Source organism: Epithele typhae (assembly GCF_022376455.1).
Source record: "Epithele typhae strain CBS 203.58 chromosome Unknown BXZ73scaffold_23, whole genome shotgun sequence".
In the NCBI taxonomy this organism is placed as follows: Eukaryota; Fungi; Basidiomycota; class Agaricomycetes; order Polyporales; family Epitheliaceae; genus Epithele; species Epithele typhae.
Window position 1 is genome coordinate 209,634 of NW_025954214.1, and position 23,614 is coordinate 233,247.

Below are 23,614 nucleotides of genomic sequence, written 5' to 3' on the forward strand. Positions count from 1 at the left end.
TCCCGACCCATCGGCTCGCCTCTCAAAGATGCGCGTCCCGAGCGACACTTCCATTCAGTCGGCAGCTCAAACCCGACAAATCCTCCCCCCCAGCCAGGCTTGCCGTCTCGGCTCGCCGCATCGAAGCTCCACTCAAGCGACCATAAGCGCATCCATGGATTCTTGATGTCGGCCGTCGGGCTATCCGCGCCCAAGGACGAAGGCGAGCCAGCGAGCGGCCTCCCGCTCTAAGCCCGCACGTGAGCGCGGGGCCATAAAGCCTGTGCGTGTCCACCCGCGCGGGTCCTCCCTCGCCCCCGCTCGTCGTCCCGCGCCTCTCAGATCACCGGCGTCGGAGTCAGCAGCCCGCCATGGTTGTCCTCCCGCGATCGTCTGCGGACGCAGACAAGACGCAGATCACTTCGCCAAAGGTGGCCACGAGCACGGTGATCGGCATGGTCCTCGGTATCCGTGAGTCTCGCCGTCTTTTCGTGGCACGTCACTGTCTGACGCTGCGCACCGCCGTCCTCTAGTGTGTCTGTTCACGATGATCCTGAGCTATCAGTTGCTTTCCTGTCCGCGCAAGAACCGTGTTCGCCGCGTTCCGCGCTACGGGACCACGCCTCCCATTACCACCCTCACTCCACCGAAAAAATCACGCTCCTTTTTGTCATTAATACCGTCATTCCTTCGTTTCAAATCTACCACACCCGCCGCGGAAAAGAGTCCGAACGGAACGCGCACCAAGCTTCGCGGAGCTGTGCGTTCCTTCTACCTCTCCGCAAAACAGAACCCGTTCTCCAAGCCCGATCCTCCTCCTTCCGATGCCGCAGAAGAGAAAAAGCCGCAGACGCTCCGCGAACGGCGTGCTCTCCGCAACCTCTACCTCAACACCAACCCTGTGAGCACGCGAAAGCAATACCCCACCTCCCCGTCCCCCGCCTCTCCTCTCCGGCAAATCGGGCGCGTGGGCCGTTTCTTCGGACACGCCTCTCAAGACACCGGAGACGTCCCCGCGCTCCCACGCAGCCCCCGCGGCCGCCGCAGCTACCAGACGCTCGACGACGCCGCCGCCGCCGCCGCCTCACCCTACTCCGCCTGGTCCAACGAAGACGCCTCCCACGGCCGCCCCAAGGACGCGCTCCTCTCCCCCTGGTCCCCAGACGAAGCCCAATACCCCTACGCGAACCCGTTCCTCTCCCCGATCGCCGAGGTGCTCACCCCGACCCCGCGCACGCCCACCACCCCGTACCCGTCCAGCCCGTCCAGCCCGCACACGCCGACCACCCCCACGCGCGCGCCCGCGCGCCGGCCGCCCTCGATGTGGCCGCCCGCGACCCCGCCGCCGCTCTACCCCCCACCGCCGGCGTACCTGGCGGACGTCCCGCGGCGGGGCGCGGGCGGGAGCGCGCCGTCTACCCCCACCCGCACTCCCACGCGCCGCGACGTGCAGCTTGCGCCCGCGCCCGAGCCGATCCCGAGCCCCGGATCCGACAGCCCGAGGTCGCTCGCGGCCGACCCGCCGGTGTCCCCGATCGTGGCCTCGCTGCGGGAGGCCATCGACGGGGAGATTGGGGGCTGGACGGAGCCGCGCGCGGACGCGGACGAGCCCGGGGTGTTCGTGATCTCGAACGACTCGGACAGCGAGGACGCGCACGACCTGGAGAGCATCAGCATGTACACTGACGAGTCTGTGGAGCCGTTCAAGTTGTGACCTGGACCATATATTTCTTACGCCGTGTGTAGTGAATAGATGCGCCTTCACCTGTGTATGTGTGTATGTACTTGTAGTCTTGCGGGTGTAAGATACCAATGAATACCCTCGGCTTGACGAGGACTCGTCGGTGCTTAGGTGATGAGTGGTATGAATAAAGCGGGTTATCACATCTATAGGGTATACAATGTGGTCCATCGAGGCGACATATGTCCGCAGCAAAGCCTCAAGCCTTGCACCTACGACGAGCCCGCCGACGCGAACCTCGACCGCAGCCTGACCACGATCGCCCGCGTCCTCGCCTCGACCCCGAGCCTCGGAAGCCGCCGCTCGAGCCCCTTCCCCTCGCCCACCGCGTCCACGCTGCCGTCGCTCGGCGTCCCCGGCACGGCGCTGCTCGCCCCCGACGAGCTCCCGCACACCGGCGCCGCCCGCCGCGCGCACCGCACCAGCCTCTGCGGCGGCGGCGGCGGCACCCCCCACCCCTCCCCGTACCGCTCCGCGAACGCCTGGTCCGCGCCGTCCCGCCGCGCGCGGATCTCCCCGAACCGCGGCGACTCCGGCGCGCGCGCCTCCCACGCGTCGCCCAGGTAGTCCGCCCACCGCACGGACGCGTCGGCGCGGAGGAGCGTCGGGGCGGCGGCGAGCGCGTCGCGCGCGGCCGCGGCCGAGACGCGCTCGCGCGGGTCCTCGGCGAGCATGCCGGCGAGCACCGCGGCGAGCGTGGGGTCGATCGGGAGCATGTCGAGCAGGAAGGCGGCGGGGCGGGCGCGGAACTGCGTGTAGGCCGTGTGCTCGCGCATCGCGCGCCACCAGAGCACGCGCCCGGTGAGCACGTTGAGGAAGACGATCGCGAGCGCCCAGACGTCGGACGCGGCGGCGGACGCGGACTCGGGGACCTCGAATGCTGTCGCGGTCACGCACTCTGTGGGGGGAGCGGGGGCTCGGTGAGCGTCGGGACGGGGTGGGGGAGAAGGGGGCGACGGAGCGTACCTGGGGGCATGTAGGACTGGGTGCCGACCCGGCGGGTGTACTGCTCGTCCTCGGTCGCGAGCCCGAAGTCGGCGAGGTAGACGTGCAGGGGGTCGGTGTCGATGAGGACGTTCGCGGGCTTGATGTCGCGGTGGTAGACCCCGTGCCCGTGCATGAACGCGACGGCGTCGAGCAGCTCGGTGAAAATCGTTCGGAGGACCCGCTCGTCCGCGCAGGGGCGCTCGCTGGAGGAAATCCAGCTCTCGAGGTCGCCACGCGAGGAAGCGTCCATGACGAAGACCGCGAAGTCAGGCAGTTCGAAGGTCTCGTGCAGGGTGATGATGTTGGGGTGCGCGGAGACGCGGGAGTGGAGGTCCATCTCGCGTCTGAGCGCGTGCACGTAGGCCGGTTTGCGACCCGCCTTCGCGACGACCTTGACGGCACGGGTTCGCGTCTCGTCGTCTCCTTCGCAATCGGAGTCGATGGCTTTGTAGACGACCCCATAGGATCCGGCACCCATTTTCGACATCATCGCGTAGCGGTCGTCGATAACGATGCCGATGAGGTTGGGGACGTAAGCGGTGCGGCTCGGCATAGTGACTAGGTCTTTGAGGAGTTCGTCGGAGTACTGGAAGGTTCCGAAGGTGTGATAGTGAAAGGTGGTGAAGATCTGAACCTAGGATGATGTTCGCCAGGAACGAGATATGGGGGTGTAGAGCAAGATGTGGAAGTGTCTCAACACCGGAGACATACCGAGCATTTATACCCACCTCGGTCGGGTCAGGGATGTGTTCCGGCAACGGGAACTGGAACTGCGCAGGAAGAACAGGGGATCGGATGTCGTGAATAGTGCCGCACACAAAGTGCGACCGCTCGCCTGACCCGTCTACATCCATCGGACATCCAAGGGTCAACCCCTGGAGTGAGCCGTGGGTGTTCCCGCCCGGAACGAGGCTGCGGAAACGGCAGTATGTGAGGAGGCCGGACCTGTCGCGGAAGCGTGGGCAGAACACCAGAGGAGATTGTATTCCGAGCCCCTATCGTTGAATACATTACAGTTTCGTCCCGTCCGCCCGCCTTGCATCGGTCATATCCTCTTTCACGAGTTGATGTTACACTCTCCCGGACGGAGGGCGCACCACGTAGGCTGAATGAAAATAGCGTTGATCCCGCGCTGGCGCATGCGGAAGCCGAGGTCATGCAAGCGCGGAAGGGCCGTCACGCCGTCCCCGCCCGGGCCAGACCAGAATACCTCCGCGGACGCTGCGGCGCGGGGCCATGCGATCGAGTCGAGATTCTGGGGGCCAGACTGCTCTGTCCAGAGGAGTTGTTGTCCTGGAAGAACAGTTCAGAGACTGGAAAAGATGAAGATCGAGGCAACGCACCTCCGAGGACGAGATGCGTCTGAGCTTCAGTGATGTTGGCAAGAGGGTCAAAGGTGTACGCCTAGGCGATAACCGGCTGGTTAGTAAGAGGGTAGTGTCGAGAATTGGACCACATACCTTTTGCCAGGTCTTGAACGGATCACACCAACTGTTGCTGGAACCGCAACGCAGGTTAAGAAGCGCAACATCTCGACAAAGAGCGAATACTTACGCAACGTCGTCCCCGAGCCACTCTCCAGCACCGCAATCCTAAGATGTGAAAGTCAATATAGATCACCGGCATCCCGGACACCACGCATACATACAAGATAGAAGTAGTCGGAAGGCCCATGGACGATTCGGAAGTTCTTCGCCGCCACGGCCGCAGCATTCGCAGACGAAATCCACACGCTGTGTGCATCCAGGTCAGAAAGCAGCCATGGCACAATGATGAAGCCCGTACATGACGACAGTCTCGTTGGATAGCGAGGTGACGTTGTGGTCCAGGACCATTTCCTCCCAGACGGCCGGGGTCTTGCCTTCGGCGACGAGTGCTTTGTGAGTTGCATTAGTGAAGACATCCAATGCTTGTTCCAGGGTGCGACCGGTCGCGTTCAGGTCCGCTTGGGTCTCGGGATCTTGAGCGTAGCATTCATCATTGACCTCATCGCCTCCCGTGCTGAAGAGGGATGAAGGGAACATGCGAGCGACTGCTGAAAGCAGGCTCGCGGTGTAATTGGTGGTGGAGGCAGATGCGAGGCGAAGCTGACCAGCAGGCGGTTCTGGCAAGCAGCTTAGCTTCGGAACTCTATGGATACAATCGATGCATACCTGCGGCGAATGTGGTCCAAGGAGACGCCTTGTAGCATGCGATATGCTCCGGGTGAGCAGTGGCAATGACCGCCGTGTGGCCTGGAGTGTCGATTTCCTGAGAGGAATAAGGTATACGAGCGCGACTCTATGAGCATTGAACAACTCACGACCATAACATCAATGCCACGCTGAACAGAGCCGTGTTAGACGTTATTTCTCAAAAGAGAGGATCTACTCACAGCGCCGGCATAATCAACGATGTCTCGTACGTCACTTGTGCTATAGACACTCGACGCGTCATACGCCCCTTTGCTCGCCAGATCCGTGAAGCCTGGTACCTCAATTGGAAAGCTTTGACTGTCGACCGCATGCCAGTGGAATTGGTTGAGCTATACACGATGTCAATACAAAATGTGATGACGGCGAGGTAAGTGATTACCTTCACCATGCTCATGGCGTCCAAAGTACGTTTGATATCAGAGACTGGAAAGCTTGAACGTGCATCTTTAGCTCCACGCATTGGCCCACAGAAACATACTCACAAGTTGCGTGCAGTGTCGAGCATGAAGCCTCTCCAAGGCTGTGACGACCCGCAGTTTGAGCCGGAGTAAGGCGCATAGAAGCAGATATGCAACTTACGTAGGCTGGCGAGTCCACGATTGAGATAGGTGCTTCTGCAGTGAATACCTGCCCCGACACCGCGTAGAATGCCTGACTGAACGTGGTAAGACCTCGGAGAAGGCCCAGGGTTGAGTTTGCCGTGAGGGTGGCCGCAGAGCCGTCCTCAGGTATATGCAACTGATACTCTTCGCTCCTTGATCCAACGGGCAACCTCGCCTCCTCGGTGATGCTCCGCACGGCTGCCCCAGGAGTGAGGGAGACTTCAAGTGCGCTCAAAGACTTCGCCCTCTTGATATCGCCAGCATCCGAAGAGCCGCGGTCTGGAGTTAGTGGTGCGAGCTGGTCGTTCTTCAGGAAGGACGTTGTGCGCGACACGGCGTTGGTGAGGTCTGACGGGGCATTCTGGACCTTGAGGTGGATGCTGAAGCTGGAGGAGAGCTTCAAGGTGGAGTTGCCGGTCGAGAGAGAGCGGGGGAGGGGCCAGAGCGCAAGGGCTCCGCCGATGTGTGCGAGTGTGAGCAAGAAGGCGAACCTCATGGTCGGACTTCAGGTGACGATCGCAATCCGTTCCAGCCGTCCTGGGTCCTTATATGCGTTCCCAAACGACTCGGCCCACCTGACCGTCTGCTGGAGGCCATCTGGAGCCAAAAATACTATCGGCGCGCGAGGAAGGCAGATGTTGAGTGGGTCCACCTCTTCGTTGACGTCGAAGCTTCCTTCCGCATGGCGCATGGGGGAGCCGAAGCCGCCGTGTTGCATGATGGCGTTCGCGACTCCGTTCTAGATAAGAAAAGGTGACCAGCAGAGTAGTAGATGCGGAGTAAAATGAGAGAGTTGGGGGTCGTGCAGGTTCACGTTCAAGTCAAGGACGCCCTCGGTCGACTGCACGTGTGGCGCCGCTGTGTGAAGCGACTGGAGGAGATCGGCGCCGATTGCGCTTCCGCCCTTCCTCCTACACCATGCCTCCAAAACACTTTCTTACGAGCAACTTTCGGGTCGCTTTCGAGGAGTACTTCAAACCCGACCAGCAACGGAGCGCCGTAGACAATCTCCAAGAGCATATAGCCACCATCCGGGACGGCACGGAAGAACAGCGCCGAGAGCAGAGTGTCCTGCGGCCTCAAGACACGACCCAGGAGCAGATGGACGCGCGCGTCGCCGCGCACCTCGACAAATGCTACTGGCAGCTTGCCCAGTTCTACCGGGTAAGTTGCGCGGATGCAATCTATCTACCCCTCCTCACGCAGATACCTCGCGCACAGCTGTTCGAGGATGTCTAACACGAGCTCACAGTACTCTAACCCGTGCCGCATCGCAGAAGCCGAACCTTGCCTGCGCGAGGTACTGCGTTACGCGCGGGAGAAGAATGCAAAGCGCGATGTGAACCCCGAACTGTACCTCGCGGTCGCGATCCACGCCGTGCCTGGGAAAGAGCAGGAGGCCCTCGACATCTTCGCGTCAGCATTCGACTTCGTGGACATCGACGACGCGCCCCCACCGGGGCCGCGGTCGGAATTGTGGGCGCGCGCGAGCTGGGCGAGGTTGCTGCGGAAGATGGATCGGACTTCGGAGGCAGGAGCGCAAGAGGCAGCCATCTTGTGAGTGTTCTGCAGCATCTATGCGATCGCTTCCTCATCAAGAGGTGGTAGGAACTGGGCGTTGGCACACCCATTGGTGCTGTCTCCTGCGAAGTTGAAGGCGTTGGTCGGCGATGAGACGGATAGCGGGTTCCTCAACAACATCTCCGAGAACCCGGACCTCCTTGCGGCAGTTGAGAGGGCGCGAGAACGGGCGCGGGGGCGGAAGGACTGAGGCATTTTTTTCCTCGCACATATAGTTTGTTTCAGCGAATGTCGGGCTTCCTAGGGGAGAAATCCACTTCGTGAACGCGTTCAAATTCGCCGATGGCGCTTCTCCATCCAACTTGTCTTCTCCCACCATGTTCAATCCTATCTCCACGTCTCCTGTTCACCTGCCACTGGGTTTTTCTGATCTGAGCTTTGGCAGATATCGACTCCTCGCGGATACAGGCTCGCCCCGTAATGCCGCGCGGGTCCGGAGGTGCTCGCGCCTGTGCAGCACAAGGGTGACGGTAAGCGCGGCAGTTCGTGAGCTCCTAGATGCGGTCAAACAAGGTGCTCGGCGTCGAGGTGCTTCCTAAGGGTATGGCTGTGATTTCGGGCAAAACGGATACTGTGTACCCGCCTGTATATTGCCTTGTACTATGCTACATAACACTCATATTGAAGTCACAGTTCATTTCTACACCCGTGCCGTGGAGGGGAAAGGACAAGGACGGCGCTTGGATGTGCTTGTGCTCAGTCGATGTCGTAGGTCATGCCATGAAACTCGGCGGACGGATACCTTTCCAGGATCTGTTTGATAACCCACCACATCGGCGTACCGAAGGTGACATGGTTGTGGGCACCCCTCGGCATTCCTGAACACAACAGAGCGAGGGCGTCGCCGTCGCCCGTGAAGATGAGGGAGCCCGAGTCGCCGGGGGCCGCAAAGTCAAGGCCGCTGTTGTAGACGGGCACTGCCCGGGACTCGAGTCCGAGTGCGGTGCAGAGGTAGGCCTCCATTCCGGAGTAGCTGCCCAAGGTCAACTTCGTCGCGTTGCCGTACTTGCCGACGATGGAGCCGCCTGCATATTTGTTGCCGGGATTGATGGCGAGGTGGCGAGGAAGAACGCGCCGGATGGGGAGCTGGAGGTCGTCTGGGATTCTCCAGCGCATGCGACGCCCAAGCATGGTGCTATCGTATTGGTTTCCTGAAGAGCTGGATGTTAGTAAGCCAGAGGGGAATGAAGGGGGCAACAGGCCGAACACACCCAGGTCGACAATGTTAGACTCGAAATTTTTAACCTTCTCCCTATCGACCACGAACGTGGCGATGTCGCGAGTGTAGTGGGGGTAGTCGACACTGACGGAGACTTTGGGAGCCCAGTCGACGATACCTAACTTACGCCCGTCGGTATCTCGCCAGTCGGCGTTGACTTCTTCCAAGAAGGTCTGAAGAGCGGCGATGTCCTCGATCTTGTGCTCTAAGGCGTACATTATGCGTCTCAGGATCATGTCGTTCTCCTTTGAAGTGCCCAACTTCGACTGCTGGTCCTTGACTTGTCGGACAAGACGAACGAGTTCGCGGAGCCCCATGAGGAGGGCGTTCTCGATCGCAGTGATGGCCTCGTCGAGATGGCGATCACTGCATACGAGAATGTGCTGAGGGTTGGTCCCATCGAACTCGTAGTCGGAGTGCATGTCGACGGAGGCGACGTGCTTGTTGGTGAGGGCGAGGATCCTGTCGCTCGGGTCGCCGCTGCTCGTCTTCATCTCCTTGAACAGGAGCGTAAGGGTGCCTTGCGCGTCGTCGGACTGCCTCGCGATGGGGATGCCTAGGCCAGTGTTAAAGGGGTGGTTGAGGCCGAATATGGGGCTCGTTTCGTGCTCGACGCTCATCAGACTTGGGGGCGGCTTGACGAGATCGACGACCTCCCCGTCGTACCACTCGACGACGACATTGGTGATCTGGACGTCAGCGAGGATGCGGAGGATATCCGGTGTGGCATCCCGAACGGCCCTGGAGTTGGTGGTTTCGGGCTGTACAGCGATCCAAAGGACAATCGGGCCAAACGTTTTGTGCATGTCGTCCCCGACGGTCGAGAAGCGAGCCGTCTTTACGGCGGAGTACTTGAGGCCGCGGGCCTTCATCGACGCTATAATCCGAGGGGCGACATCGTGCCACACGTGGTTGAGCGGCGTGTTGAAGACGCCATGGGCAGTCTTGGCGGGGATCGTAAAGAAGTTGGACCCAGGCTGGGGAAGGGGGAAGGGGTTTGTCTCAAGATCGGAACGCCACATGAGCTTGGGAGGGTCGCCGGAGATGCCGTGGTACCAAAACCTCATCTCATACTGGGAGATCAGGTCGGGGGCGACGACGGTGCGGGCGACCGAGTCATCGCCGAGGATGGGGCGGAGGGTCTGGGCCTCGCTGGGGATGGAAGAGGTGGGAGAGACAGGGGAGACGGGGGAGACGGGCAGATGAGTAGCGTCTTGTGGGGGAACCTTGACCGGGTACTTGCGCTTGAACAAGTCGACCATGAAGCAGGTCACGGCTGAAAACAGAAGAAGGCGTGAGTATGTGGGAAATGGAATGTGCAAAGAAGGAATCAGAGACACTTACTGCCCAGGTGATCAGGGTTAGCCTTCACCTGGTCAACAATACGTTTGACGCTTGGAGCAACATCTACAAGGTGAAGGGGTAATAATGAGTGAGAAATGGACGTGTGCAATATTGACACAGGGGCCCACCTTCGCCCAGGAATCCGAGGGTGATGAGTTCGGTGTCGCTCAAGTCGACGATCTCTGCGGGAAAAGCTGAGCACTGCTCGCAAACGAAGGTAAACAACGGGCGCCACTCACTCTTGCGCTGATAAGATGGATCCATGGCGGAAGTGGTGTGAACGGGAATGGGAAAACGCGAAGAGGGAATTGTCCTTACGTGCACCACCCCGGGCAGGGGCCCGCGCGAGCCGTATTGGACGACGGCTTGGTCGAGGGGCCGGTAGGGGCTGCGCCCACGGAGCTGGCCAGGGGATCGCCCGCAGATTCGCCAGATGGGTTGCCGACGGACCAGGGGACCACCTTCGCGCATAGATTCCAAGACGCCGATGATGAGTTACGGGGATGAAACATGCTGCCAGCGAGGAAGCGAGGTGGCCGACGTGTGGGCCATTGCCATGCTCGAGTACGGAACAGGGGAGAGGTGCGCACCTCATTGCAGCGACGGCCCTTCCGCCGCGGGCAGTGCGGCCTTCCCCGCGGACAGCGACTCCCGTAGGGCCGTATCTCCTCAGGCTTGATTGTCTCATCCCCCAATTCCTATGCCGCTTCCTCCAGTCGGCCCTTTTCCCTCGCAAAGCCGTCCATCTGCGCTGTCAGATCCTTCGCCACCTCTCCGTCAAAGCGTTCCCTACAAGTGTGGTTGACTCGTTGTCTAGCACCGACGTCGCATGCACGCCTTGGTTGTCGCTCCTTTCGTGTCGGTCGCACACTTGAAGAGCCCGCTGATCATAAACTCGCGGCTCGGGGCTTGGCCCTCGGGGATGACGCCGTGTTGCTCGAGGAAGTTCCGGGCGGAGGCCAAACTCACCCCGCTAAGCGGGCGCTTAAAGAAGCCGCCACATGGGCCGCGCCAACGTTTTTTCGGGCCCATGGGCGCCTAGCGCGTTCTGTGAGAATCTGTGGCGGACCTCTGGGCTTAACGAGCTCGGAGATTCAATGGCTCGCTGCGTAGAAAATATACTAGCTTTCGTGGGACAAGACATAGCTCACTGCGAAATCCTAGCAGCGGGTTCACTACATGGCATCATGCCGGCTTCGGTTTCACGCACCGCCTAGTGTGCCTAACAGTGGTACAGGCTGTATTGAGCAATGAGGACTGCCATGGCGCACCCACCACAATTTGCGCGCCCGCCGGCCTGTCGCCAGGGCAATAAACAGGCATATAGGTGTTACCTGAGCTCCATCACCCCTCCAGATCACCGGGTACGAGGAGCATATCATGTCGCAGGGGCAGGTACGGACCTTACTTGTGAGGCACTCGTGAGGTCGTACCGCGTCAGGGTGGCGGAGGAGAAAAATGTTGAAGATATTTGCAACTAAAAAGGTTTGTCAACAATCAGTCTCGAACCCCATCACCTCCACCCACGCCGATAGTGTTACCATTAGTCCATCAGATCATTGTTCCTCAGCTTTGCAACAATATATACTAGTAATACTTTCACACATTTGCCGCTGCCACCCCTACTCGGCTCCCCATGCACTTCGTGTGTTCTATAGCACGTTCTCCTCGCTCCCCTTAGCGGGGTGAGTTTTTATTTCGTTCCGGGCCTGGTCTGGGACTGGAGCCGTCAAATGTTCGTCGGTTGCCGCCTCCCTCGGTGGGGTTCGCGGGGACACTGCTAGACACTGAGACTGCTCCGCGCAACTGGGTCATTCGTGATGGTGGGCGTATAAGATAGAGCGTGGGAAGTTGTCGTCAGTGATGGCAAGAAGCTAGTACAGGCCTGTATAGGCTTGCTAGTACAACGGTGACAGCGCCGACATTTCGACAGAAATCCTGCCTCTTCGTTCACAGCGGCATTGGTTTTGCTGGGGCCTCAAATCAGGGCTTCTTGATACAAACGAAACCCCAGTACAGCACACAACCGCGACTCCCGCATTCGCCACCCTAACGTTCCGCCACACGACCTCGTCCCTACGACAACACGGCGCGCTGCCTCGCAAACGCGACCCCCAGACTGCCCACCGCGGACACGAGCGCGCAGGCGCCGACGAAGAGCTCGACGGCGCCGTACCCGAACCGCCCGAACCCGTGCGCCATCGACCCGCCGTCGCCCGCCTCGAGCAGCAGCCCCGCGACGATGGGGCCGATGACGGCGGAGGTGCCCTTGAAGAAGGATATCCCGAGAACGCGAGCCCGTTGTGCTCCGGCTTGCTCCGCGTGCAGTCCGCGGCGGCGTGCGCCCAGGAGGAGGACGCGCCGCCGCTCTGCCGGTGCCGCGCGCGAGATCAGCTTCGGGGAGTACAGGAAAAAAAACGCGCGCGCGAGCTCACCAGGGCCCCGAAGACGATCGCGAAGAAGTAGAGGTACGTGGCGGAACGCGCGAAGCCCCAGAGGAAGAACGCGCCGAGGCCGCTGCCGAACGTGCTGAGCGCCATCACGAACGGGTACGGGACCCGGTCTGTGAGGTGGCCGAGGGTGACCTGGCCGACGACGGCAGAGCAGTTGAAGAGCGAGAGGACGATCGTCGCGGTGAGCTGGCTGGCGAACTTGCGGGTGAAGGTGGCGATGTAAAGGGAGACGGGGAAGTAGGAGACACCTTGCATGAGCGTTGCGAACACCTGCGGGGTACGTCTGAGGTAGGCTAACGCAAACACGGAGGAGGACAGAACGCACAAATGTCCAGAAGACGGGCTTTTTGAGGAATTCCACCTGCTGAGGAACGAACTTTGGCCGACGCTGTCCCGGTGCGAATTTCGGGATCGGGAAACGGCTGCGCATGCCCAGGAGTGCGATGCCCGAGCATGCGGAGGTCCCGATCGCCCAGACTCTAAGCGCCCACTGCAGACCGACCTTCTCCAGCAAGGCGTTCAGGGCGAATGGGAACACAAATCCTGCACCGGGACTCAGTATTCCTTCCTCTTAGGGAGTATGATCGAGCCGTACCTCCAAGACCGCAACCGGAGAAGATGATGCCTGCAGCAAGCCCTCGGCGTTCCGAGAACCATTCGGGAAGCAGCTTGATGACGGGGATATACAGCAGTCCCCCGCTCACACCTACGCCGATGCCTTGAAGAATGATGAGCTGCCAGATCTGGATGGTGAAGGTTGCCTGTCAGTTGCTAGGCTGCTATATCTGTTCGAACCATACCTGTGTTGCGAAGCTAGAAGCGAACAGCGATACAAAGTAAAGGGCTAGACCGCTCCACATCGCGGTTCGCAGATAGTCCGGATATCTAGAGAAAAACAGGGAAAGGATCACACACTAGGCGCATTGGCGACCAAATGAGGGCGCTGACGTATACGGATTGATAGGACGACTGACCTCTCCATATTGTATGAACAAAGCTACAGTTCCTACCGCTGCAATCGCAACGCTAGAGTCTTTCTCGAAGGGAGGGTTCGAAGTGTAATAATCTAGAAAGATGGAGAGTGTCAACGTTAGCGAGAACAAGGCTACAGACGCGGACGAGCCTTGGAAGATTCCATAGCTGGAGGTACGATGAGCGATGAGCGATCCGTGCCATAATCTCGCAGAGTCAACGAAGCCGATCCGTTACCTAAATCCGAAACCCCACACCATCATCTCGAGCACAAACGCCGCCGCACAGAACGTCCATGCTCCTACACCTCTATCTACGGGAGGAAGCTCTTGGAAGTTGACGGGAGTGCCCTGCTCAGAATCCATGACTCGTATCGCCGTCACGGACGACTGGGATGACAATACTGCTTCAGTGGCGTCCGGGGCTCCCTTCGAGGACATAACCTGTAATTCATGAGAGGCCTCAACGTGGGGGATGATCTCAATGGAATGCGAATCCTTCTGCGGGCTCATCCTGGGGATATTGAGGAAGGTGTGCGAGAGAGGCAATGGCGGGCGGCCAAGTAGTTATAGTCCCCGGCTAGTATTACAGCCGGGCTTCAGGCCTCAGGATGACTCGGTCTGCGGGTATACGGTCCGTGATTCCGTCAGCGCACGTTTCGGTTGGTTCGATACGGGTTTCTGATTTGACGGTGTGTGTACGTCACGTAGGCCTATCGATGTGCGCAGCGTGCAGGGCCGATCTTGGACGAGCCAAAGGAATTTCAACACCAATTCACCCAGCTGATCATGACTCTGAGCACGCACCCCTTTGCCACTTCTATCGGCGCTCGAGAACCTCTATACATACCTCGAACTGCCCTCATGACAAGACCCGCTGTCGCGACAGCGCGACGGCAACACCCCCGAAGCTCGACACGAGAGCGCACGAACCCACGAAGAGCTCGACCGCGCCGTACCCGAACCGCCCGAATCCGTGCCCCATCGACGCCCCACGGCCTGCCTCGAGCAGCAGGCCAGCGATGATGGGGCCGACGACCGCCGAGATGCCCTTGAAGAAGGCGAATCCTGAGAACGCCATGCCCGCGAACTCGGGCTTGCCGCGCACGCACTCCGACGCAGCGTTCGTCCACGTCGCAGAGACGCCGCCGCTCTGTTGGGGTCCGTTCGTCGGGGGAGAAGATATCTCAGGAAGGGGCTTACGAGAGCGCCGAAGACGGTGGCGAAGAAGTAAAGGGCGATGGACGAGCTTGCGAAGCCCCAAAGGAAGAAAGCGCCCAGCGCGCTGCCGAGGCCGCTGACCACCATGATGGACGGGTATGCCCAGCGGTCACTGAGGTGGCCGAGAATGACTTGACCGACGACAGCAGAAGAGTTGAAAAGTGCGAGTACCGCGGTTGCGGTGATCTGGTCGGAGATGCTCTTCGTGAAGGTGGCAATGTAGAGCGAGACTGGAAAGTAAGAGAGCCCCTGCATGACGGTTGTGAAGATCTGTTATGGGGGATAAAGACGTGTTAAAATGAGCCGGATACATAAGATAGATCGACGACCGTACAAATGACCAAAAGAGAGGAGACTTGATGAAATCGACTTGTGGCGGGAGGAACTTGGGACGTCGTTGGCCGGCAGTGAACTTGGGCACGGGGAAGCGACTGCGCATGCCAAAGAGGGCGATACCGGAGAAGAGGGAGGTTCCGATAGCCCACACTCGGAGGGTCCAGCGGAGGCCGACCTTGTTTAGGAGGGTATTGAGCACGAAAGGGAAGACAAAACCTGTCTCACGGGGTGAGCATTTCGACTGGGGGTGAAAGCCTTCAACGTACCTCCAACACCAGTTCCTGCGAAAATGATGCCTCCCGCGAGTCCTCGGCGTTCGGAGAACCACTCTGGGAGCAGCCTGATCACCGGCATGTAAAGCAGCCCGCCGCCGACTCCGACCCCAACGCCTTGTAGTGCAATCAGCTGCCAGACCTGAAAAGCGACAAACCCCGTCAAAAACACCCGAGCAAGGGGGAAAATGAACAATACACACTTGTGTCGCAAAACTTGATGCGAAGAGCGATGCAAAGTAGAGAGCCAGTCCGAACCACATCGAATGCTTGAGGTAGTCTGGGTACCTTGAGAATATCAAGGATAGAGCAACTGTCTGGGTAGAGGTTGTCAGCATCGGAACATCACATAGAGAGAACCGGCGGACGAACTTCTCCGTATTGGATGGCCAAGGAGATAGTTCCGACAGCGGTGACGGAGACGCTGGATGCCGACTCAAACGGAGGATGCGAGGTGTAGTACTCTGAGCGCGTCTGCATCAGCCCGAAGTTCGGCGTCAGAAAACTGGCTCGAGTTACGCACCCTGGAAGATACCATAACTACGTTCGAATTACTGTCACAACGTTGTAAAACGAGGACCAGATGGACCCACCTGAATCCAAAACCCCATACCATCATCTCAAGAACAAACCCTGCTGCGCAGAATGTCCACGCGCGCACACCGCCGTCGGCGGCGGGAAGTTCTTGAACATTGACACCATCTTGGGGGTCGACGGCCCGCAGAGCGTTCATCGATGATTGCGCTGAGAAGGTGAGCGGGGTGTCTGCTGGGGTGGGGCCATCTATGAATTGGAGTTCCACTGGTGCTGTGTTCATTTTGAAGTGTGGAAACTGCGCGCGCAAGTCCCTCCCTTTTGCACGACGCAGTGGTCAAAGTCGAGATGTAGCGCTCGTCGCAGTGTTTGACTCACGTAGACGCCAGCTTACATCACCGCCTGATGGCGCTGGCCAATGGCCATCGACCATCCAGAATGTTCACGATGCTTGTTCATGAGGATCCGGATCCAGCCTACGGACGCGTTTTGCGATGCCGAAGGCCCACCACGCCCAAGGTTCCCATTCCTCACTTCTCGTGACGAGTTGTTCGTAGCCCCTTGTCAGTGCTCCCAAATATTGGCAAACAACCACCTCCAAATCATTCACTCCTGAGTTGAGAGTCAATATCCGAGAGTTGCCTAGGGTCTGTCTGCGCGGGCTTCGCAGGGGGCTGGGCCGGCACAGAGTAGTGGCAAACTCGTACGTACCGTGCCGCATTTTGCTCCTCCTCCCGCTTCATGCAAATCATGTCGGGACCGAAGACGCCGGGATGCCCGGGGCCGAGCGCAGAGGGAGAACCCATCGCGCACGCGCGCGAGGAGGATGGAAGGATGGAAGGCGTGCCCGCGCAGGGAGCGTTCGGGATGCCAGATACCGAAGAAAGTAAACCGGCTCCCTCCCAGGGCCTGAGACGCTGTATCTTCTTGGAGAGTTGACCATGCTTGCCTCTGTGGATGTGTTTCGAGCACTCCTCCGTCGTCGCCGTCGTCGAGTCTGATCTTGTCCCTATTGTATAAATCGATACACAATGTGCAACCGGATTGTGTCTGTCTGTACAATCCAAGGTACCTTTTGTCAAGATTCATTATCAACGACGTCGTGCCGCCCGGCGGGTCCATGGCGCGCTGGTGGACCCGTTCCGCGCCCGCGGTACCAGCGGAGACAGTCTTGATGTCGAGTGCCGGCGCTGCCTACGTGATAGAGGTCCCATACTCCTGCAATACGAAATCAACACCAACGCAGCTCAACTTCCCTTACCTACACGCGAGCTTGCTGTAGTCACGACTGATTGTCCCAACAGTAACATTCAATTACGTCAGCCACATGTCGTGCCCTCGTCCCTGGGCGTCGGCTCTCCGGTTGGTGCAGGTTTCGGTGCCAGCTGGCTGCTTGATCGACTTGCCATTGAAGTTCTTGAAGGGGTCAGGTAGGTAAGTTCAACTTGCTTCAAGCTGATCAGTTGGCAGGTCATAGTCCAGGAGATGTTCTCACGCCACGGGGATTATCACGTGATCTTTGTTTGGCGCGCGCGACCCTTTTGCCGAAAGTCAATGGGCTTCGCTCGTACTTCACATTCAAGCTTTCAGCAATACCTCTAGTCTCTCGTTTACACTCGTCTGGACTTCCTAAAACTGCAAGAGCTCTTGGACCTCTGTCGAGATGGTATGTGAAGAGATCCAGGATCCAAGGTCGTCGACTGACCTCTTGCACACAGACAGTGTGCACAGATTGCGGAGGGACAGTGATCGAGTATGATGCGGCAGCCGGGAACGGGTTCTGTATCCAGTGCGGAACTGTGGTGGAGGAGAACACAATTGTAAATGAGGTATGTATGCACCCTCTCCGCACCGTGAACCTGTCCAACCCATCCTTCCCCCTGTCAAGGTTACGTTCGGGGAGACTAGCACTGGAGCCGCCATGGTCAGAGGAAGTTTGGTGGCTCAAGGCGCAAGTACGTTCTTCCCCGTGCACACTGAAGCCCCTTTTTTCACGCTCTGGTAGCTCGCGCACGCGTCGGGGGAATGTTTGGTAACCGAGGGAATTCAGAGAGCAGAGAGCAGACCATCGCAAATGGTGAGCACTGTTGACGATATGAGCATCGCGGTGGTGTCTTACCCAAGTTCAGCGAGTCGCAAGATCCAGCAAGTTGCTACTGCCCTTCGTCTGTCCGAAGTGGTATCCTTGGCTGCAACGCGCCTGTATACTCTCGCGGTGGAGCACAAGTTTACCAAGGGCCGGAAAAGCATGAACGTCGTCGCCGTGTGCCTTTACGTGGCATGCAGGCAAAAGGAGACCCGGAACTACATGCTCATCGACTTCTCAGATCTGTTGCAGGTATGAGTGACCGACAGTATGCGCATATAGCTAGCCTCATGTGTCCCACAGGTCAACGTCTTCGAGCTCGGTCACACCTATCTACAGCTCGTTCAGACCCTCAACCTCCGCCTCCCCCTCGTCGACCCGTCACATTACATCTCCCGCTTTGCAGCTCTTCTCGAGTTCGGCGACGAGACCCACCAAGTTGCGATGGACGCCGTTCGACTGGTGCAGCGATTCGACCGCGACTGGATGACGAAGGGACGTCGACCTGCAGGGATTTGTGGTGCGTGTCTCCTCCTCGCCGCACGCATGAACAACTTTCGGCGAAGCGTGGCGGAGGTCGTGCAAGTCGTGAAGATCGCCGACACAACGCTCAAGAAGCGACTGGCGGAGTTTCGCAGGACGCCCAGCGGGCCCTCACGCTCGCCGACTTCCGGACTGTGTGGTTGGAGGACGAGATGGACCCCCCGGCTTACACGAAGGGGAAGGAGAAGGAGGAGAAGGAGCGCATCCTACGCGAAAACGGCGGGGTCCCGCCGGAGGAGGAGGGGAAGAAGAAAGGAAAGGGCAAAGGCAAGAAAAAGAAGCGGAAGCGGAACGAGAGCGACGAAGAACAAAACGAAGACATCACGAACGCTGAACAATCCGCACCCACAACGACTCCCTGTCCCCCCGCGGAAGTCGCTCCTCATCACAACGCACTCGACCCTGCTCTCCTGAACCAAGGCATCCTAGTCGGTACCAGCCACCCCCTTCCACTGTTCCTTCCGGAAGATGGCGAGCACGTTGACTTCGGGATGCCCATGCCCCAAACCTCCATGGCTCCACCGATTGACCCGACACCGCTCGATCCGGACCCGACACTCGTCAATCCACCCGGCATCAGCCTCCCGGAGCAAGCGACACGAGATCCCGGTTCTCCTCCCGACAAACCTCTCTCAGTCCCCGTGCGCCTCCCTTCGCCGATTGAAGAGACCGTCAACGCTGCGGTGACGCAGGAAGTATCCGACTTCCTGACGACTACCCAAAGCACTTTGCTCAACGAGGCTCTCGACGATGCGGAGCAGAGGAGACGCGAGCACTACACTGGTGACGACGAACTCCTCGGGCTCGATGAGGACGAATTGGACCGTTTCATCCTCACCGAGGAAGAAGTTCGAATCAAGGAACGAGTTTGGGTGGAGATGAACCTAGACTACCTCGAGGCAATTGCAGGTGAGATACTGGCAGACTGTTGCCAAACTTTGGCTCATTACACGGTCGCTCAACGGTATGGCGCAGCGAAAGCCGAGCAGCAAGAAGAGCAGGGCAAGGAGAAAAAGACGCGCAAGGTTCGAATCCCACTTGCGCATCTTTTCCTATACCATTTCCCATTGTTTGCGTGTGTTTGCACGCCTATCCTAACTCTCCACTCATTTCTCAAACGACCTCTTTACAGCGCCGGAAAACGAACAACAAGCCCCGGGACGCGTCAACGCCACACGGGAGCACAGCGGCGGAGTCTGTGCGCAACCTGATCAAGAAGAACCCAAAGTACAGCAAACGGATCAACTACAATGCGCTGAAGGACCTCTTCACCGAGGACGGTTCATTGTTCCAAATGCCCAACGCCGAAGACGAGGACAAAGACGAAGACGGTCAGATCTACACTATGGACGACAAGGATGATGATGAGGGTATGCTCGTCGAGGAACCCGGTGGGGTGGAGTCGGACAGGTCCGACCAACGAAGTCTCGCTCCGCAGTCTGGCGCCGAATCCGAACGCGGCGTCTGCGAGCGCCGATGTGGTCACGGCGGAGGCGGAGATCGAGGGAGACGAGGAAGACGCAGAGGGCGAGGATGACGTGGATGAGGACGTCGATAAGGATGACACTGCGTACGGCGAGTGGGACGCATACGAGCAGGAGGTCTGATGAACTAGTACTGTGCGCCTGTCTGTCACCTCTCATCGTGTTCTCATGTTGACCCAAGGTGCGGCCTATAGCGTATTTATACACTATTGCATATTCGGGTTCAAATTGCCCCCTCTTACGGTGTTTAGACGAGACGCGTTTCAGAGACCTACAGGAGGCCTACGGCGGGATTTCAGCGTTCCGCTTGATCGGGTGACCATGGTAGAGTGCACGCTTTTCCCGCTTTCAAAAACGCAGAACCTTGTAGAGTGGCACGCACCCTCTGGGACGCCTCTTCAAATCTTTCTGGCACCACACTTTCCACCACTGGTACGTTTGACCTCAACTAATGTTCTTTCTGCATTCGTCAGTTGCCAGAACTCTGCCCTAGATTATGGACTGTAGAGCACAGCTCATGCCGAAAGACTTCCCAGGAGGATACGCCATCTTGTCGCGTGTGTGCTTGCAGCCCAACCTCGAACAATCCTTCCAGAAGATGCACAAGATTGCGCTTGTCGAGCCAACATCGATGATCCCTGTGGACCACGAGTGCATAACCTTCCGATCTGCCGAAGCAAGGATTGGCTGACACCTCCTCTTGGCAGTCCGACGGATGCCCATCACCCACTCCAGATCCACGCGATCACACATTCGTCCGCCTCCAAGAGGAGATCATGAAGACCTCGCCGCGCTCTCTCCGCGCTAGCCACCACGTCGGCAACGACCCCCGGAGCCGGGTGTACACGCACGCGGATGCGCCCTGCCTCTCACGCCGCACACGCCCCGGGCAGAGCAACCGCGACTCGCCCCGCACGCGCCCCACCACGCTGTGGGTGCGTAGTGACTACGGGGAGGGTCCGCGAATTCTTCCGCGCGCCCAAGGCGGCATGTACAGACCGTTCCACGTGCGGCCCGTCTCGTTCGCCTTGGACGTCGTTGGAGAAAGCCCGTCGGCGGAAGGGGACCGCGATTTCCGCCTGGGCTTTGGCGACGCCTGCACCTCGCTTTCAAATGCGACGGACGAGCACATGGATCTGCCACGCTTGAGTTTGCCGGCGAGGGGACACCGTGGGTGCCGCAGCCTAGCGGCGAGTGCATGCGGAGTCAATTGCGTCAGGCTTTCTCAGGATGGCATACATGTCCAGTATGCCACGGTGTACATATCATATACGACGGAGACATCGCGGGGGAGGTGGTACGCGTGCTGCGCCCGTAGGACTTCAAGGGATCGCATCAGCGACGTACGGCCCTTACAAGTTACGGCTCCCGCGAAACCACGGGTCGGTGCACGTGCGCTTGCAGTTGGCTTGCAGTTCAAGCCGTGCACGCCCAAGTTCCGAACCCGACCGGAAGGACCCGCTCTCTGTTCGGTGCTTGTGATGGCTACGATGTCGCGATCCGCGTGTATCGGGGGAGGACAAGCAGCGGACGACCAGTATCGTACAAACGACTGTGCATGGGGTGGGGTGGGGGGCTCAACGAACGGCGGCGGAATTACAGGATCGCTGAAGTAGTACAACAGACAACAGGGCGACCCCCGCCCCGCGGCGGCGCTCGTCCTCGTGTCTGCGGGGCCTGGGGGCCTGGGGTATGCGGGTATGCGGGGGCATAAATAGGTATACGTATCATCCACACGATCTCGTGTCATCAGTCCCTCGCGCTCGTCAGACGGGGCTCATCATGCGCCCCTTGCCGGGCGCGCCGGCGCCGGCACGGGGGTGGTCGCCCTCGACCTCGGTCGTGACCTTGATGTCGACGATCGACGGCTGGAGGACGGCGTCGCCGACCTGGGGCACGTTGAAGCGCTCGGCGGTCGCGAGGCGCTCCGCCGCGGCGAACGACATCCCGCCGCGCGCGAACTCGCCAGGGTTGAGGAGGTACATGTTGTTGTGCTGCGACAGCTTGCGCGAGTTCAGGCTGCGTGCGGCGAACGGGAAAAAAAAGAAGTCAGATCGAGAGTCGGGAACAAGAAGGATGGAGGGAGGGGCTTACACACTGAGAAGAGTCGCGATGTCCACTATGGGAGGGTTAGGGCGAGTGGAGAGCGAGTGGGGAGACGGGACGCACGATGAGAGGTCGTCATATAGACCATGGCCCAGTACATCGTGTCCTTCTTCGTGAGAGCCTGGAGCGGGTTAGTGCTCACGCTGCGGGCAAGGTATGAGATCCGATGAACTCACCAACAAAAACGCCAGAAGGTCTCCAACGCTGAAAATTTGGGATGAGATATGTTCGCTACTCATCTATGAAAGCAACATACAGAATGAATCCCCCTAGAACACGTTCTGTCAGTAGTTCGTGGTGGCGGAGAAGACGGACAACGTACCCGTGTTGACGATATTGACTACGATCCATGCGTTGACGGAGTCGCCCCTGAAGGTAAAAATGTGTTCAGCGGACACAAATATCGCTTTAGAAGCATTCTGAACTCACTTGTGCTGGCCATTATTCGCTCTTCGCAGAGCGATCAAAAGGCAGCCGGTTATGATGAAGTTGGCTAGTGAGGCACTACCTAGTGCGATGTCGAACAAAAGCTACAGATGGTGTCAGGTATAAAAAATCCAAATGAACGGCGCGTCCTCACAAGGTTCGAACTGAAGAACTCGATAGAACTTGTCTGAAATCTGTATCATGGTGAATTCTCATGAACTGATCGAGACCCCTGGAGCCATACCCTTTGACGGCAAAAACTGCGAGCACGCAGACGATCAGAGCGCGCCCTTCATCGCACCATCAAAAAGTAGAGAGCACTGACTCAAGCCACAAACCAGCTTGACGACTAATAGCGCCGCCTGATGTCACGTGAGTACCAGTGCCACGATTAACGGTATCAAGGGCAGTTCGCACCGAGACCACTGCCGCGATCTTGAATTTGAAACCCACTGAGAAATTCGTGAGTCTACATCGACCACTTGTAAAGGTGCGAGGATAATTTCACTGACATAATGCTACACGTGTGAGGAAAAAACTGTTCTCGTGATGAGAACGGTGCTTATGATGCGACCCGGTACAATGCTTACCTTTGCGACGTGATTGTGATCATAGCCTAGTGTAAGTGAGATCGAGCTTGAGGAGGACGATGACAGAAGTGACTTACCGCAAATGCAGGAACGAGCTGCCGTGATTCACATCCATATCAACATCGTCTAAATACTACCACGTGAGAACCTACGTCGAAAGACCTGCCATAGCCAAGTGAGGATCCAGAGCGAAGGGAGTAAGCAGCCAAGACGCACCATACGGCCTTCAAGAGGGCGGCAGGGTTGAAGTAGTTGATGACCAAATAGAAGTATCTGCACCGGTGGGTTCGTGAGCGTGGGATTGTAAGGGATCGCAAAAAGACATACATCGAATGCGTAACGAGTGCCACTTGAGTCGTGTCGAGGAGTCTAAACCTTTGTGTTAGGAGTTGGAGGTTTTAATTCACCGGATGCCCACTGACATAACAACAGCGACCTGGAGGACAGAACGTTGAAAGCACAGACGCAGCCAAAATGGGGATGGACGCACCAGTAACCGGAGGATGGGCGAGTCCGAGTATTGACTACGATAGTAGCCATATGTCTGGTGCATGCAAAGTCCGTATAAACTGGAGGAGTATGAACGATGCGGTGAAAGGGAGGAAGGACGGGGAGCTCACATTACACTGAGGCATCCGCCCAAGAAGATGGCCCCGAAGGTCGACTCGATGTGTATCGACCCGGGGAGGGGAACAACCCCAAGGTTGACCACGGTGGCGTTGGAGGCATTGGCCATGACGAGTGAGGTCGTAACTGGGACGGCGAGCGCATCCTGGGGTTGATAAAGAAGGACGGAAAGCAGGACCGGTGCGCCTGTTGAGAGGATTCCCGGTCGAGTGGGTCTGGGATGATATCAAAAAGCAGGGCGAACTCAGGGCGAAATCGGGGCAAGGCGATCCGGGCGCTGCGATCTTTCTAAACGGAGAAGCACGCGAGAAGGGCGC

At 58.6% G+C, this 23,614-nt stretch overlaps 8 protein-coding genes across 8 annotated transcripts; 3 read left to right on the plus strand and 5 right to left on the minus strand.

Annotated features, from left to right (window-relative positions):
* Positions 1–350: 350 nt before the first annotated feature.
* Positions 351–1,693, plus strand: BXZ73DRAFT_101278 (uncharacterized protein; the record flags this gene model as incomplete). The annotated part of the gene is made up of 2 exons (XM_048014853.1): positions 351–450; positions 513–1,693. 2 exons carry the CDS (start codon positions 351–353, stop codon positions 1,691–1,693), a joined length of 1,281 nt encoding a protein of 426 aa, XP_047878017.1.
* Positions 1,694–2,346: 653 nt separating this feature from the next.
* Positions 2,347–3,260, minus strand: BXZ73DRAFT_25948 (kinase-like protein; the record flags this gene model as incomplete). The annotated part of the gene is made up of 2 exons (XM_048017724.1): positions 2,347–2,618; positions 2,687–3,260. Coding segments are annotated over 2 exons (846 nt in total), but the record flags the coding sequence as incomplete, so codon positions are not given.
* Positions 3,261–3,764: 504 nt separating this feature from the next.
* Positions 3,765–6,000, minus strand: BXZ73DRAFT_89897 (N-acetylhexosaminidase; the record flags this gene model as incomplete). The annotated part of the gene is made up of 12 exons (XM_048025431.1): positions 3,765–4,000; positions 4,051–4,111; positions 4,168–4,204; positions 4,262–4,299; positions 4,356–4,440; positions 4,493–4,811; positions 4,861–4,957; positions 5,010–5,030; positions 5,082–5,231; positions 5,282–5,333; positions 5,385–5,422; positions 5,482–6,000. 12 exons carry the CDS (start codon positions 5,998–6,000, stop codon positions 3,765–3,767), a joined length of 1,653 nt encoding a protein of 550 aa, XP_047878019.1.
* Positions 6,001–6,422: 422 nt separating this feature from the next.
* On the plus strand, positions 6,423–7,275 carry BXZ73DRAFT_89898 (uncharacterized protein; the record flags this gene model as incomplete). Its single annotated transcript, XM_048025432.1, has 3 exons — positions 6,423–6,668; positions 6,757–7,061; positions 7,113–7,275. 3 exons carry the CDS (start codon positions 6,423–6,425, stop codon positions 7,273–7,275), a joined length of 714 nt encoding a protein of 237 aa, XP_047878020.1.
* A 506-nt stretch (positions 7,276–7,781) lies between these two features.
* Positions 7,782–9,912, minus strand: BXZ73DRAFT_89899 (uncharacterized protein; the record flags this gene model as incomplete). Its single annotated transcript, XM_048025433.1, has 5 exons — positions 7,782–8,236; positions 8,297–9,580; positions 9,649–9,711; positions 9,777–9,830; positions 9,888–9,912. 5 exons carry the CDS (start codon positions 9,910–9,912, stop codon positions 7,782–7,784), a joined length of 1,881 nt encoding a protein of 626 aa, XP_047878021.1.
* Positions 9,913–13,934: 4,022 nt separating this feature from the next.
* BXZ73DRAFT_46778 (MFS general substrate transporter) lies at positions 13,935–15,718 on the minus strand (the record flags this gene model as incomplete). The annotated part of the gene is made up of 8 exons (XM_048019754.1): positions 13,935–14,225; positions 14,276–14,563; positions 14,628–14,845; positions 14,896–15,043; positions 15,105–15,218; positions 15,274–15,365; positions 15,425–15,441; positions 15,495–15,718. 8 exons carry the CDS (start codon positions 15,716–15,718, stop codon positions 13,935–13,937), a joined length of 1,392 nt encoding a protein of 463 aa, XP_047878022.1.
* Positions 15,719–16,762: 1,044 nt separating this feature from the next.
* BXZ73DRAFT_89901 (uncharacterized protein) lies at positions 16,763–19,671 on the plus strand (the record flags this gene model as incomplete). Its single annotated transcript, XM_048025434.1, has 10 exons — positions 16,763–16,865; positions 17,128–17,264; positions 17,324–17,390; positions 17,441–17,512; positions 17,565–17,773; positions 17,825–18,288; positions 18,363–18,973; positions 19,040–19,089; positions 19,197–19,474; positions 19,503–19,671. The coding sequence occupies 10 exons, from the start codon at positions 16,763–16,765 to the stop codon at positions 19,669–19,671; spliced, it is 2,160 nt and encodes a 719-aa protein (XP_047878023.1).
* A 1,643-nt stretch (positions 19,672–21,314) lies between these two features.
* BXZ73DRAFT_101284 (uncharacterized protein) lies at positions 21,315–23,406 on the minus strand (the record flags this gene model as incomplete). The annotated part of the gene is made up of 20 exons (XM_048014854.1): positions 21,315–21,567; positions 21,643–21,667; positions 21,718–21,775; positions 21,831–21,858; positions 21,911–21,923; positions 21,977–22,023; positions 22,084–22,184; positions 22,235–22,274; positions 22,325–22,340; positions 22,406–22,442; positions 22,498–22,532; positions 22,593–22,618; positions 22,671–22,696; positions 22,748–22,765; positions 22,823–22,832; positions 22,887–22,943; positions 22,998–23,039; positions 23,093–23,106; positions 23,161–23,239; positions 23,291–23,406. 20 exons carry the CDS (start codon positions 23,404–23,406, stop codon positions 21,315–21,317), a joined length of 1,041 nt encoding a protein of 346 aa, XP_047878024.1.
* Positions 23,407–23,614: the final 208 nt, after the last annotated feature.